At 37.3% G+C, this 15,101-nt stretch overlaps 2 protein-coding genes across 6 annotated transcripts; both read right to left on the reverse strand.

Annotated features, from left to right (window-relative positions):
• Positions 1-525: 525 nt before the first annotated feature.
• LOC139288927 (membrane cofactor protein-like) lies at positions 526-8,318 on the reverse strand. 5 transcript variants are annotated; one of them, XM_070910389.1, is made up of 14 exons: positions 8,249-8,318; positions 7,222-7,318; positions 6,918-7,106; positions 6,571-6,670; positions 6,245-6,318; positions 5,968-6,147; positions 5,657-5,836; positions 4,935-4,976; positions 4,694-4,774; positions 4,091-4,129; positions 3,922-3,966; positions 3,340-3,415; positions 2,025-2,085; positions 526-1,710 (listed from the first exon to the last, which is right to left on the reverse strand). In XM_070910389.1, exons 2-14 carry the CDS (start codon positions 7,277-7,279, stop codon positions 1,708-1,710), a joined length of 1,128 nt encoding a protein of 375 aa, XP_070766490.1. In that variant the 5' UTR covers positions 7,280-7,318; positions 8,249-8,318; the 3' UTR covers positions 526-1,707. The 5 variants fall into 5 exon arrangements, with proteins under 5 accessions (XP_070766490.1, XP_070766491.1, XP_070766493.1 ...); XM_070910390.1 differs by having other exon boundaries at positions 7,222-7,314; positions 8,249-8,309; XM_070910392.1 differs by lacking the exon at positions 4,935-4,976.
• Positions 8,319-12,831: 4,513 nt separating this feature from the next.
• Positions 12,832-14,698, reverse strand: LOC139288563 (uncharacterized). Its single transcript, XM_070909880.1, has 4 exons — positions 14,689-14,698; positions 14,256-14,588; positions 13,796-14,146; positions 12,832-12,854 (listed from the first exon to the last, which is right to left on the reverse strand). The coding sequence occupies exons 1-4, from the start codon at positions 14,696-14,698 to the stop codon at positions 12,832-12,834; spliced, it is 717 nt and encodes a 238-aa protein (XP_070765981.1).
• Between the last annotated feature and the right edge of the window lie 403 nt (positions 14,699-15,101).

Consider the following 15,101-nt stretch of genomic DNA (forward strand, 5'->3'; position numbering starts at 1 on the left):
AGAAAAACAAAACTTGAGTGTATCATGTCCACAAGTTGATTGTTGATTGATTGTTAGCATGTATAGACCTTAAAGTGAATATTTTTTCTAATGCTCCATATTGAATGTATAGTAAAGTGATTGCAGATTCTTGCTGTATATAATACAGTAGCTTAATTAGACATGGACACCTGTGTATTGTATATTAGAGTTGCTGGATGTTAGAATTTCTCAATGTAGTTTCTATAGAAACTGGATGCACAACAATGTGTGCTGCAATAGTTTTCAAATATTGACCAATAAATAATTCAACAAGCTCCCCTCTCTCTTACTGCATTTCAACATGCATAATATATGGAATAGCTGAATATATATATATATATATATACACACACACAAATGTATTTTAATAAGTTCCATTAACTTTTCAAGCTTCATTATTTGATAGCAAATCCCTACAACAGGAACAAACATTTAGTCATGATAGGCAAAGCTTGAGTACATACTGTATGTGTCTGCACAAAAAGAATACACTGAACACACTGGTGAGTCTTTGTAGATTTTATTGCGTGAATTGGTTACAAAAGGAAGTGCAAATATAAAAGCAATTTTTCACTTGCCTCAAATCAATAAAGAAATTGTTAAGAGATGTTCTGACACACATTTTAGTTTAATAAATAAAAATCCAGGCAAGTGCAAGTTTTTTAGAATTCATCATCTATACATCTTTATGTTACCACAGACTCAATCTGTGTCTTAACACTCGAAAGTATTCCTCCTCTTCTTCTCGTATTAAACTATGGATCTCTGAAAGCGTAAGTTTCAAACAAATAATTTGGAGGCGTAAAAACAAAAACCTTCTTTGTTGTGGAAAACTGATTAAGTTAATTTGGTGAAGCTACATGGCACAATAACCAATGTGCCAAACATGGCTAATTATTTAGCATAAACATTCAGCCATTGTAGGCCCACAATTAAGCCTCAATTAACTAAGAAGTGGTTCAACATTTGTGCAATCCACAGGCAAACACAAGAAAACAAAAGAAGACACACGAAGCTAAAACGCTTTTCTTTCTTTTCTTTTTTTTAAAAAGGCATATGAACCATGCCTTTCGTTCAGGCACTGTATTACAGAGCCCATTGTTGTTTTTCCTCTAATGGGGTTGAATCTACTGGAGAACTGGTTTATCGGCTAGGAGCCAGCTGTATTTAAGCTGAACCATGCAAACATTTTGTACTGATTTTGCTTATTTTAAGCCACCATTGCAATTGAGCTCTATTGGCCAAGCTGAGCTGTGCTCTGTGCTATAGTGCATGTTTAATGATTCAGCCTCTCTTATAAACATGAAATGTAATTCCTTCATTATTACAAAATAGAAACACTGTTGTGACGTTGTACAGGAAAGGGAAGGCATCCCAAACGTCACTGGATTTGAATTATGTAGAATAGGAAAAAGCAGTTATGAGTGGCATCAAAAATGTAATTGTCATTGGTATTGTCAACTAATCGGAGGAACCACTAAAGGCAGCAGGAGCTAAGGATTGAGCTCAAGATTTTTGAATCTCAGACTGGCGTTTAGAAACTAATGTTCAGGGGGGTTTCACAAGCCAGTGCCATGGACATGCACATGGACGTGAAAGTGCATTCAAAGACTGGTCCAGTGACATTCCTCTTCTCAACCAGTCAATTTTACACCCAGTAAAGTTGGACCCACAGGACTGCTGCACTTACTACGGGGAAAGAAAAAAGAAAGAAAGAAAATTTAAATTAGACATTTTCAGACAAATTGTAAAAACCTGTGCAGCCCTGTGAAAGAGAGAGATAACTGAAGGAAGGTTTTATGAGAAGTAAGGCATGCAGGAGCCCAGGATAATGTGGAAGAGGGAAGAAAAAAACATTTTGAAATTAATGATACATCATGAACATCCAGTGACTGAAATAACAAGAAAGCTTCTACCTAGATTATCATATTATTCTTGCTCATGACATCATTAGCTGTTCATTTTTGGTATAAATAAGTGTGCTTGGTGGTCCATCTTCTTACCGAGAGTGCTACTCCCTCTCCATCTAGTGTATCCACCTTGTCGGGATAATCTCTCCGAGAGCTGTAATCCAATAATGACTGGTCAACATTACTATTTACGTATAACCAGGCAGAAAAGACGCAAGCAGAGCTTAAGGAAAGACAAACACCCTCTTCACCCACAAGACTACAGACCACTCATCTACAAAGAATACAACACACACACCAGGCCTTTCTGCTGCTATCCATCCATCTCTTACAGACGAAATATCCAAATTTGTGTGGGTGTTACTTTGAGATGCAAAATGCTACCTGTTCAAATCTCTTGCATGTGGATTTTGTTGTTACACTCCAAATAGCTGTTTAATATTCATATCATGTGGCCTGGTGTTCCAAAATTTTAAATTAGGTTACCGTAAAAAATTTAATAAAAAAAATGTATACATATATATACATATACATATATATATTCAGTATAATGTTCAATACATATAACGTTCACATAGTTAACATAATGTGTGGGATCTTACTATAAATAAAAATGGGAAGAATACATGCCTCTTCTGCAGAAAGAAATATATGACTAAAATACCACCAAATGCTCTGTTGTCATATTTTTATCATATTTAATTGACTAGCCTCCATCTTTCTATGCATTGGGATAACCCAACATTTATGGCAAACATTATGGGCCCTCAGTTGCCTTTAGGGCCCAAGTTGTGAAACTTCAATGCATATTGAAGATCAAATTTTAAGTTAAGCCTTTGATTTTGAAGACACTCTCCTATACAGTGAGTTAGGCATTAGGCTACACACAGGCAATGCTACCTCCACAGGAAACATCTTTGTACTTGGCACAGCTACTTCCTATTTTGCAGAGATAAAATTAGCCAATGTAATTCAAAACATTTCAAAGAAATGATGGGCCTTGTCTTTACCCAAGATTGCATATTACATTAACATTAATGTTTTGCCCAATAATAATAATAATAATAATAATAATAATAATAATAATAAGTTGCCAGTTGTCCCTCTCATACTTTTTACTTGGGGCAAAGCGCTTTCTACTGAGTGACCGACAGCTCTGTGTAGGAGAGTGCTTTCAGGGCTCATTACAGTGCACCCTCTTATGACAACCTTGACACTACGTGGTACAGAAAAACCCAAAACTCCAAAAGCACACAACTTAAAAATGGCAAAAAGCATGGACGGTATGAAAATGCACTGAAACAAAGAAAAGGTTGGAGAAGCCATAACAATAATCATGCACGGTTAATGGTTGGTGCAACAAAGCCATTTCAAGGGTTAGTTGCCATAGTTGAAGAAAACATTTTACCGTCGTTTTTTCTTGATGTAAGCTGGACATCCACAGTAAAGTAACCCACCAGCAATGAGTGCACCAATACCAATGACTATTTTGATGAGGAAAAAAAATAAAGGAGACATTTGAAGATGGTTATGTAAAATAAGATGACTGGTGATGAGGCCAACAAATGTGCTGCCATGTAAATGTCTGAAACCGTCCTGACATGAAATGGATTAGATTGTTATACCAAAACCTTTCATTTTATGAAATTATTACAGTAAAACTATTGTTATTGCTTCTTGTTGGAATAGCAATTCAGAGATAATTAGTTAAACCATATATGAACCTTCCATAGCAAAATTGATATCATGTACAAAACACAAACCACAGTAAAGTGACATATCCAGCCATTAGTTCACGACTATGTTCTAATGGCTGAATGTGTCTGTTCTTATTTGTTAACCCAAATTAGAACATGATGCCCTCTCAAGAACTCCATAGTCAACTGAAACATAACCATTCTGTTCTTCTGAGGCCACAATGATCTGATTTTAGCCGACATTATCTCTTTACATTCTTGATCTACTATTTAAGGATGAAGTTGAAACTTACCCCCAAAAGTAATACCCAAAGGCTTAGACAAGTCACTTCCATTGTCTGTAAAAACAACAAGTACAGGTAACGGTGTCAAACAGTGGTTCTGATTAAACTGCAATGCTAATCTGCTACTGCTAAAAAACAAAAATTAATCCAATATAAAAAGATTACGTTAAAGACTTACCGGGTGAGTCCGTTGGTTGAGGACCAGGACCAGGAGCAGCTGAAGGTGAGATGTACAGCCAAAAGATTAAAAATCAAGTCCATCTACTGCGTCTTACATGTAGACATATCAACTAGGGCTGAGCAATGTTTTGAGTAAACGTTAAGGTGTGTCTGTTGAGTCAAGATTTTATCATAAAAACAATCAACTACATACTATTAATATAATTGTTATATTTAATTTTAGGGTTAGGGTTAAACTGTCAGGGATTTTAAATGAGGTGGGATATTGTTTTAGCCGTTTGGAGACTACAAAATATTCATGGATAAAATGCCTGTTACCACACATCAACCGATCCTATATTACCTTATAACAAGTCATATGGGCAGAAAATAAATAAAAGGCTTGTTTATGCTTTTAATAATATACCAACACTGCGATCATTCAAACTCAATGACATCAGTTTGCTGCAAGATATATTCATTAGCTTTCATACTGTAAAATAATGTAGGCTTTTGGTATCAATCACCCCAAAAAGGTTTTTTGTAGCCCAAACAAATTGCACCATTTCATCAGGTGAACACACTGTAGGGCTTTAGGCTTAAGGATTAACATGGACTCTACCTGTTGGTTTCTTTGTGGAACGAGAGTGTGTGGTGGTGGTCGTGGTAGTAGTAGTAGTAGCTTTAGTTGGGGTTACCATTTCTGCAAAAACATAAAATAGGAGTCATCAGGACTGCGTTACTGACATCACGGATGTGCTAAGATTACATAGATACTATAGTTATTGATTCATAATTAGGCTGCAGAAACTAGTTAAACTGTAGGGCTTTAAATAGTTCTTAAGCATTAACATGGACTCTACCTGTTGGTTTAGCAGTAGTAGTAGTGGTGGTTGTTTTAATTTCTGCAAAAACACATAGGAGTCATCAGGACTGTGTTAACGAATAATTAGCTGTTTCTATACCCAATTCATGCTGCTATTTTACTATTTTAAATTTTATTTTCTGATGATGGTGCTATAATAATAGCAACCGATATCCACATGTCAAACTGTGAGAAATATTTCATGCACTGCAGCTTTATGGAAATTATTAAGTCCATGACTCTAAATGCTACTTCAAACATTTTCCTTCATTGCTTAGGAACTATTTATATATTTGTGAAATGTATTTATCAACAGAGGATGTGTGGTAGAAGACTTATAATTAATTTTATGGATTTATCTTAAAATGTTAAATTGGATTCTTCTTTTTAAAATTGTATTTAGTAATTTCATCAAACATAAATAAAAAGGGGCATTTTAGAGAAAGCAAAAAGCAAAAAATTGTGTTTTTTCCAAACAGTGGTATAGCAACTTCCTGATTTGAAAAACTTAAATTTAACCACCCAGCAAAGGAAAAAACCCCAATGCTAATTTAATCTAGATGGTAAACCACAGACAGCTGAGTATATAAAACAGTATGCAGTTAAGCTAATCACATGCAAGAATGTGACATCTAAATCATGTTTGATCATGTTCAAACGTAACAGGTTGACTTTTATTTACAGAACTAAAAAAAGTAGTAATTTGCATTTATGACTTACTTTCACATTGTGGAAGTCCAGGTGACCACTGACCAGTTCCTTCACATGTCTGGGTACTCGCTCCTTTCATAACATATCCAGATCTGCACTGGTATGTCACAGTAGCCCTGTATATATGAGGGGGTCGAGAACCTTTAACCCAGTCAGCATTTAGAATATCAGGATCTTCACACTGAACCACTGTAGACAAAGAAAATGTTAAATGGAAATTAATACAATTGTCCAAAATAACCTTTTCCAGAGTGCGTGCGAGTATCAGTGACAGCTGAGATTGCATTGAGAAAAGGTTGGAAACACGTAAAAACACTTACCGATACATGTAGGAGGACGAGGCACAAATGTTCCATCCTCTGAACATGAGATTGATGGTGTTCCTTTGAGTGTATAACCGCTTTGACAACTGTACCGTACAACATGTCCATACTCATACGTTTCTTCGTTTGGACTGAAAGTGCCACCTTCAATCACAGGTGGTGGATCACAAACCAACACTGCAAAATAAAAATGGCAACAATTAGAATGGAAATAGTCACTGAGTTTTTATTTAGTCATGTGCCTTGTATTAACACACACACACAGATTACCAACCTTCACATACAGGCAACCTGCCACTCCACCCCTTAACTTCACAAAGGAGTTTATTGTTCCCAACCAATCTGTAACTAATTAATGAATAATAAACAAAAGTTAGACTTCAGACAACACATTTCAAGAAGGATCTGTGTTAACCCTTTTCACATGACACCACTGAAAAGTAAGCAAGCACTCCTGAACACCCACTTTGATTGGAATAAGTTGTATTTTGATTGGGAAACATAATGGGTACTGACATTTTAGAGTTAAAATATGCTACTCACATTTTAAAAACTAATTCTCTGAACATGAAAAATCTGAGTTATCAGTTTGTTACTAACCCAGTGTTGCAAAAGATCTCACATTGGTCACCGAACTCAGACCCTCCAGAGTAATCAATAAACCCATTGTCCACTTCTCCAGCAGAGCCACAGTTCAGTCCTGGAAAAAGAAAACTCTCATAAGGATTAAATTCCTCCATTAAAAATACCAGGATATCATTATGCCCAACTGACTCGTCAGACTGGTCACTAGATATTATCAGTCACCCATCTAAAAGAACATTTATATATTGGTAAGACAATTACTAGAGGGCTCCAAATCAGAGAATGTTGCCTTTTAAAACTTGTTGTGAAATATTGCTGCTATAAAGGAATTGTAATGGAAAAAATTAAATGCTAATATTCACTCTCGCATTTCAGCCTCACAGGGGTCCAAGTGCCAGCCATACAAGTAATGACTGCAGACCCTCCTACAGACATGTAGCCAACTTCACAGGTAAAAGAAACTTGGAGTCCATCTGGGAAAGTTTGTAAAAGAATGTCGTCGTCCTTCAAATTCATGTTGGGTCCAGCTAGAGGTCTGGAACAGTCTTGAGCTATGAGGGGGGGAAAGAAAGAATCAAAAGAAGTGAGGACAAGTTAACTGAAGACCAAACAGCAGTTTGTGTATAATCACACATATGTCACAAGCTTATCTGCTCTGCCACTCACCTTGAGCAGTAATGGCAAGGCCAAGACAGCTCAGTAGTAGGAAGGAGGAGACACCCATGACGGGATCTGGCAAATCTTGCTGAAGTCAATAAGCTTTCTGACAAAGACAAACGCAAATGTAATTAAGGCAATCAGAGTATTAACTCGGATAAGATGGTTGACAATTCCATTCAAGCAGGGCCTTCTCCGTGGAACACATTAAAATACAGACATGTAGCTATCATGTAGCTATAGTCGATGACAGCGAGTTACTATACTCTCATCGAGCTAAAACATCAATATTTGTCCAGGTTAAGTTAAAATACCCAATATCAGAAATAACCACATATTTAGTCTCGCAATTATGTATATTGGTCAGTGGCTAATCTTTGTAGGTGACTGCGCTCAGCCTTGTCCTTTGTCGCCTGATCAAGAAAACATCACGCCATACTCCATTCAAAATCTGTCTATTTTACTCAATTAACGTGACACTGCTTCTGTAAATTAGTTAGCTAATCGTCCCGAGCTACTTCACAACTTCTGTCTAAAGCGACAGTTTCGACTGGCAAATTCAGCATACGTTTAAAATAGAGAAATACTAAGATGCCAATATAGCAGTAAAATTTCACCCCTTAAAACTAACGTCACTGAGTGAAGTATGTTGCCACCTCCATCTTTCTACATTAAAAACCACACCGTGGGCGGTAACGCGTCGCAGTAAAACTAACAGCGTAAACCTATATCCAACTTTAATTTAAATACAATCTAAACCGAAATTACCGGCAGATCCTCGGGTTTAGCTAAATACGTTAAACTGTGTTCACCGGAGTGTTTTAATTTGCTCATATCGAATACATTTTTAAATTCAGGAAATCGCAACAGAGCCTGTCAGCCAAGGCCGGGCTATCTAGCTATCAGTTAGCCAACGTAACGTCAACAAACGTTAATGATTCATTGTTTTAGTCAGATTAGCGCGTTATCGCCGGTCTGTTTTCGGTTAGTTTTGGTAGGGCCGTTTGTTAAAGCATCGGATGGATTTTTAACTTACCCAAATGGCTGTTAAATATGAAGAAGCACTATGGTAGTAGCTGCTACCTCAACAATGGTGAATGCGGTCGCCTTTCTGACTGCTGCGGCTTCTTGTCGGAGGCAGGCGTGGCTTTACAGGCAGTGACTCATAGATTCTCCTTCAGCCGAAAGTCGCAAACTTTTCAACTTTACTGTAATCCTTAACCAGGAAAATTGAATATTGACGAATAAAAACATGGATCACGATTTAAGATATGTATGGTCACAACAAAAAAAACGCAGAACGTTTTGCCCATTTATCAATGCTGATAAGTCATTTTGGCAAAAACAGTTATTCCAATCATCATTTCCAATCATCCGTAAACACTTAAACAGCGCCTTTTTAGCTGCTATATAATATGACAATATTACCATACATGAGTTATGCAGGTGCCTATACTGTAAGCCCCCCCTCCTCAGTACCTAACAGTCCCCTTCACCAGACCTGTAGGGTCCATATGTTGTCTAACCTGAGGGGGTGTTACGGCTCTATGTGTTTCCCTGTGTTTGTCCCTGTTTCCTCTTCTGCCCTCTCTTTCTCTGCCCAGGTGTTCGTCGTGATTGCCCAATGAGGTGCACCTGGCCTGGGCATGCGCTTAAAAGATCCTTAACCAGCATCATAGGCCGAGGCTCCTGGCGTGGGACTGCCAGGCTTGCTGCCTCTCAGCCTGGGATTTTTGTGTGGCTTTTGTGTTTTAACTTTGTGCCATTTGGTTGTCTTTATTTAGTGTCTTGTTGTTTGTATCTATTTATGTAAATGTATTCCCATGGCTTTGGTTGTTTTAAAGGCATCTCACGGTGGTTCATTGGGTCAGTGGTGGCCCATTTTTGTTCGTCCCATAGGGCCATCTAAGGGTCAGATGTAACGGGACAAACAGAAGATGTAAGGATGAAGCCATGTTTACATGTTGTGACATCTCTAAGGTGAATGTAAAGGCTATTCCTTACAGTTTCCAGAAATGTGTATTCTGATGCAACCATAATGGATGTGCTATAATTTTAATAGTAACAATGTGGACCACCAGACAAGGCATTCTCAGAGCATGATGTAATGGACCCAACCCTGGCCGAGTCAATATGAGGAAGTGACGTACTTCCCACTGAGCAACAAGTTCTTGGTCTTTCACAATTTTTCTCTCCTGCCCCTAATTTAAAAAAAAATGTTGTACCAAATGTACAGTGGTAAAAGCAGGGATTCTTTAGAAATAACCCTTTCCCCCTTTTATTTCACTTCTAAGTTCTAAACATAATACAGGACTCATGTACAGGACTTTTGAAATTAAAAGTTTTATTTGGAATTATTTTTTGACATTTAAATTTATAATGTATTTTAACAATACTGAGTAAATATTTTAGAAAAAAATCAGACAAACCCAAAAGCCAAAATGGTTTGAGAGTGACAGACAATTTCTACAACCCAATGTGAGTAATACTGAATCAGGGACCTGCAGCTTCTCGCTCTGAGAATGGATGAAGAACAGCCCGGGTCGAAACTCGAGATCTCTGATTCGCTGCCCAGTTTTACGTCGCAGTTACTGTACATCACAAGTTCGAAGATAATATCTCAGCTTTCTTGCTTCTGATGGGGGGGCTGTTATGCAGGGTGTATTCTGTGTACAGCACTGAACTTGTATCAAACCAACATAGACGATATTTTACACACACTGTTTCACTGACTTGTCTCTCAAATCACACTCAGGTGACTAAATAAAGCCAACATAGTATAGTCAATACTACTGCATGGACTGTACAGACAGCTAAGTATACCGAATGTTATGTAACATAAGACACATTTAACATCTGTCTTCCTGGTAGTTTTCTCTCCCAGGAGCAAAAAATAAGTAGGCCTAGTTCTGTTCTAGACCTGTTCTTTACTTGTAAACCATTATTGTATGTTCAAATGTGCCATACTTTCATCATATCATAAGTCAATGATAAGTCAAGTGGCTTTACCCACGTAAAAACTAGGACTTTCACATTATGGTTTGAAAGAGGAGACCCACTCGATGACGGTAAATTGAACCATGTGAAATTACACTGTACCATTGCAGAGTTACGTCCTCGCAAAGTTGTTGCTGTTCTTCTGTCCAGCCTTGTGTTGAGTTTTGAGCATGTGTGTCACTTGATATAAACAAACATTGTGAGAGATTGGTAAGGGCAAAAGAACGAAGGAGATGGACGTTTCAAATGCAGTTTGAATGGTAAAAATCCATTCAGCCACTGTGGAGATATCAATCTCTAAAGTCAAGAAAACTGTCTTACCTGCAAAGTAGGATTTCAGTAGGCTAAAAACTGTAGGGGATGATTTCAACGTATTGAACCAGGGAAACATACATTGAACGTAGGTACACTAGGTACATTGCTGAGAACACAAAACCCCTTGAAAGGTCTCCATAGGACCCAGAGAGCATAGAACCTTGGGAATATAGATACGCTCCCATCTCCACAATGGTGAATTGTGATGGGTTCCTCCTTGTTGGAAACTTGCATGGTCTTATGAACGCATATCTTGTCCTTCAGCTGAAAGTCGCCAACTTTATAACATACTGTAACCCTTAACCATGAAACTTGAATACTGACGAAAAAAAACAAAACATGGATCACAATTTACGATATAGGTTCACAAAAACCTCAAACATCACAAACACATGCGTTCTTGCGCTTTTGCTGATAAGTGATTTTGGCAAAGTACAAACAGAGCACTAGACCAAAACACCAGAGAGGACAAACAGAAAATGTAAAGATCTGTTGTGACATCTCCGAAGTGAATGTAAAGGCTATTCCTTAAAATTTCCAGGAAGGCTTTGTAGACCATAAATGGTTATGAGGATGTGTATTCTGATAGCCAGTCACAATTTACCATCATTTTAATGGTAACAATGTGGACCATCAGACAAGGTATTAATAGAACCTGATGTAACGGACCCAACCCTGGCAGAGTCAAAATGAGGAAGTGACATACTTCCCACCGAGCGACAAGTTCTTAGGTTTTTTTAAGAAATGTGCGTCTTTCACAATTTTTCTCCCCTGCCTTCAAATCATAAAGCAATCAGATGAAAGAGTGAACAAAACTGTTGTACAAATGTACAGCGGTAAAGGCAGGGATTCTTTAGAAAGTCCTTTTTATCCTTTCATTTCATCTCTGAGTTCTAAAAAAAATAATACAGGACTTATGTAATGTGGTTTTGGAATTCAAAGTTTTATTTTTAACATTGACATTTGTATTCATGATGAGGATAATGTGTCAGCTTTCTAGCTTCTGATGGGAGGGCTGTTATACATGTTGTATTCTAAGTAACTCAGTAACTTAGACAATATATTTCCATGCCATAAAAAGCCTCACCACTGAGGTATTGTTTGTGCAAGGGAGTCATTTCCAAATATGCGTGTGGGGTGTTTCTTCATATTTTGAAGAAACAATCCTTGTTAGGCCTGCATCACTTATCATAACATTTCCAGTCACCAGTTGCACCCCAATACACCCCCTGTTTCCTAATATTGTATGGAGTATGACCAGTTTACATGGAAGAATGGAATGAAAATAAACACTCGGGCAAACTGTATTTGCTTGATCTGATAAAAGTAAATTCACATTCCAACAAATTAGGAAATGTTCACCAAGCAACGCCTGGTTTCCACTTTTATCATTTGTCATGGTGATAAACATGCTGACGTACATTATGACCCAGACTCTTCTCAAATCACCACGTGTTATCAAATTACCCTGGGCTATAATAAAACCACAAAACCAGTGTCACAGCGGTTCATATGACTTCCAAAGAACTACCATCATAAATTTTAGGTCACTAAGCCAAATGGGACATTTTTCTTGGCACGTCTGTGTCTTGTTTTTGTACATTTGAGTACTGTACACAGAAATATCAGTAAACACGCCAAAGAACCCCAACGCAGAAAAGTATACCAAAATGGCATCCCTGTCCATGCCCTGAAATAACAAAGATTTGATTAGTGACTGTTTTCAGACAGCATGAATGAATGAATCTCCTTTTAGCCCTCGCTATGATTAGTAGTATCAAAGTGAGTAAAGAAAATGTAGTCTAACCTGCTGAAAAACAGATCTTCATTAGTTTGATTGATTTGTAAAGACTGGTTTCTTGTGTCAGAGTGGATTTTCATGGTAGCTTGGCAGGTCGTCAGGGGTGAAGTTCTGGCCGTGGTGGTGCTCATTCTGTCCCCACAGTCATAAACGGGCTGGCCTGATGATTAAAAACAAAACATTGCCAATGAACTAGTAAAATCCTTATTTTACCTTGTGCAATAAGGATTTTACAACTGCCTCAAAACAAGTCAGACCTTATCAGTACATTCAAAAGCCATGTTTTTAAAGTATTATATATTCTTACTTAAAGTCCCTTGGTGTATGGTTTTTATTAGAATTTATTCTTTTCAATTTATATAATCACATAATTTAATATAGAAAAATGAGACAATCCCAGTGAAAACTGGTGCAGTGTATGTGTCCTGGGTCAGATCTCTGAGGTTGATGAGGGAAAGGATTGGTATGCATGGCTACCTGCTATTCTGTCATTTTTAATACAACCACTAGGGGTCACCAAAGTCAAATCCTACACGCAGTATACATAACCATAGTCATTAAAAAAATATTAATAAAACAATATTCATAATGGTAAAGTATACCAATAATCAGTCATTTATAATATCACAATCGCCCATTTGGCATGAAAGGTTATAAGATCTTATTCTGTGTGTTTAAGGCTTTCCAATATGACTTCATGACAGCTTATTTTCAGCTATAAGTGAAGTAAGGGTGTATTTGGGCAGGATTGTAATTCAATGCAACGTGTGTTGGCACAGAGGAAATGGAGCCACAGTGTTACTAAAAAAGCAAAACTGACGGGACACAGATACACGCTACATTTTTGAAGACCCATAAATGGCAGAAGTGTCATTAAATAGTAACACCTCTGGTGGCATGGCTTCCTGTTTATCCTGTCCTCCACTCATACTGTATGAAGCCAAAATGAAAGCTAGGTTGCTTTTCTTTTTTTTTTTTTTTTTTACCCCTGACCTTTATAACTGTATAGCAAAACTTGTAAACAGCTGTTCTCTTGAAGCATCAAGCATTCATAATGACACAAACCTTATAGAAATGTTATATATGCTGTGCCTGTACGCACTGTATAAAAGCACAATATAAATACACCTTTACTCGACTTGAAACACACAGCAAGCTGTCATAAAAAGCATTATTACATGCCATAACCACACTCACCATACATTATGGTTGCAGAAAGCGTGTTAATCTTTCTTGTGAAGTATTGTATTGTCTTAAAATCTTTACTTGTAATGTCTAATGTCTTTTTGTTGTCTTAGTACTTACTGTATGATGACTTGAATCCACATAAGTTATGTTTTAAAACAATTATGTATCACAGCATTTCTTAGAATTCATTGTGCATGTGTTACGATAAAACATCAACATAATCATAAGCAATTGTTGCATTTATATTTATAGGAAAGAATGCAATACCACATCCATTCTTACCCTGCATATTAATGACATATATACAGCTGCTGTCTGCAGGCATCAGAACCTGCACAGAGAGGACATCACTCCCCTGGCTGCTTATGTCATTACTGGCAGTACAGTAATAATCACTGTCCTTATCCAGTGCGCCACAGCGTAGCCGTAAGTCTGATGAGTGGTGAAGCAGGACGTCCTTGTGGTGGGTGTTTTGATACCAGGTGTAACGAACGGCAGTGCCCTTTGTACAACCACAGCGCATGGTCACGGGCTGCCCCCAACATGTTGGCCTGTCCCTCAGAGAGCTCAAGGGCCAAAGTCTGGGTTTTGATACTGGAACTGGCACAAAAGAGCAAGTGATATATTGGTTCACTCATTCAGAGGAATGAATGTCCAAATGCAGTCCATAAACATTACTGATATTGCGATAGTAATGTATATTTTCTAAGGTAATCATTAAAAGCTTCCCTTTTCTTCTTACCTTCAGTGATAACCACATTAACTGAAGTCATGATGTCAGCATATATTTTGTCAATCCCAACCCAGTACATTCCAGTGTCGTCAAACTGGAGATTCGTGACTTTCACAAACAGCCCTCTTCTTCTTGCATCTATTATGTGAGACCTATGTGTGTTTTTGGTTTTAGTACCACCTTCTGAATCCACCAAAATCTCACAGGTGCTTCTGGAGTCCCCTCGGCACCAGTACTTTTTACTGAACAGGAATCGGTTTGTGTCATACTCGCAGATAAACATGAATTCACCACCAATATGTGCTGTGATCTCCTTTTTATCACACTGGAGCTGAAGACTTCCTGAAAGACAAGAGTCCAATCGTAGCCACAGCAATCAGAAAATGGTTTCAGGTTGTTCCACAATAACACTTGGTTACATTTGCATCTGTAAATACTCTACCATTCTCCATTATATTCCGCTGAAACAAAGATTTCCACGTCAGGCAGATCACACACATTTCATGCATGAAGTAAAAATGATAATAATATGATATTATAAAATATATAAAATAGTTCACATAAATGTATCCAAAAATCATTATCTTATGATATCAAAGCAAACACTAATTTGCTAAAATGCATTTTCTAAAGTGTTCAAATATGGCACAATAGTTACTCCAGTGTGACTGAAGAAGTAAAGTTTTAATCTATTCATTTTCCAATTACTAATGAGGTTTAGATTTTTAGTAAACGTATACATTTCTGTTAAACTTCATGTCAATGAAATGGATATTTGCAAAAAAAAACAACTGTCCACTCAAATAGACATTGACATGTATTTTTAATTTTCCAAAAGGAAAATAAATGTTTCCC

This window comes from Enoplosus armatus, chromosome 8 (assembly GCF_043641665.1).
Source record: "Enoplosus armatus isolate fEnoArm2 chromosome 8, fEnoArm2.hap1, whole genome shotgun sequence".
Taxonomy (NCBI): domain Eukaryota; kingdom Metazoa; phylum Chordata; class Actinopteri; order Centrarchiformes; family Enoplosidae; genus Enoplosus; species Enoplosus armatus.

Bases quoted from the DNA above. Each gene is read 5' to 3' on its own strand.
- LOC139288927 (XM_070910389.1), bottom strand. From the start codon at position 7,279: ATGGGTGTCTCCTCCTTCCTACTACTGAGCTGTCTTGGCCTTGCCATT. The intron at 4,775-4,934 runs GTAGAGTCCATG...ATGTTTTTGCAG, and splicing joins TACTACTGCTAAACCAACAG to AAATGGTAACCCCAACTAAA. The intron at 3,967-4,090 runs GTAAGTCTTTAA...TTGTTTTTACAG, and splicing joins TCAACCAACGGACTCACCCG to ACAATGGAAGTGACTTGTCT.
- LOC139288563 (XM_070909880.1), bottom strand. The intron at 14,147-14,255 runs GTAAGAAGAAAA...CCTCTGAATGAG, and splicing joins TAATGTGGTTATCACTGAAG to TGAACCAATATATCACTTGC. The intron at 12,855-13,795 runs GTAAGAATGGAT...TACTGCGTGTAG, and splicing joins ATATGTCATTAATATGCAGG to GATTTGACTTTGGTGACCCC.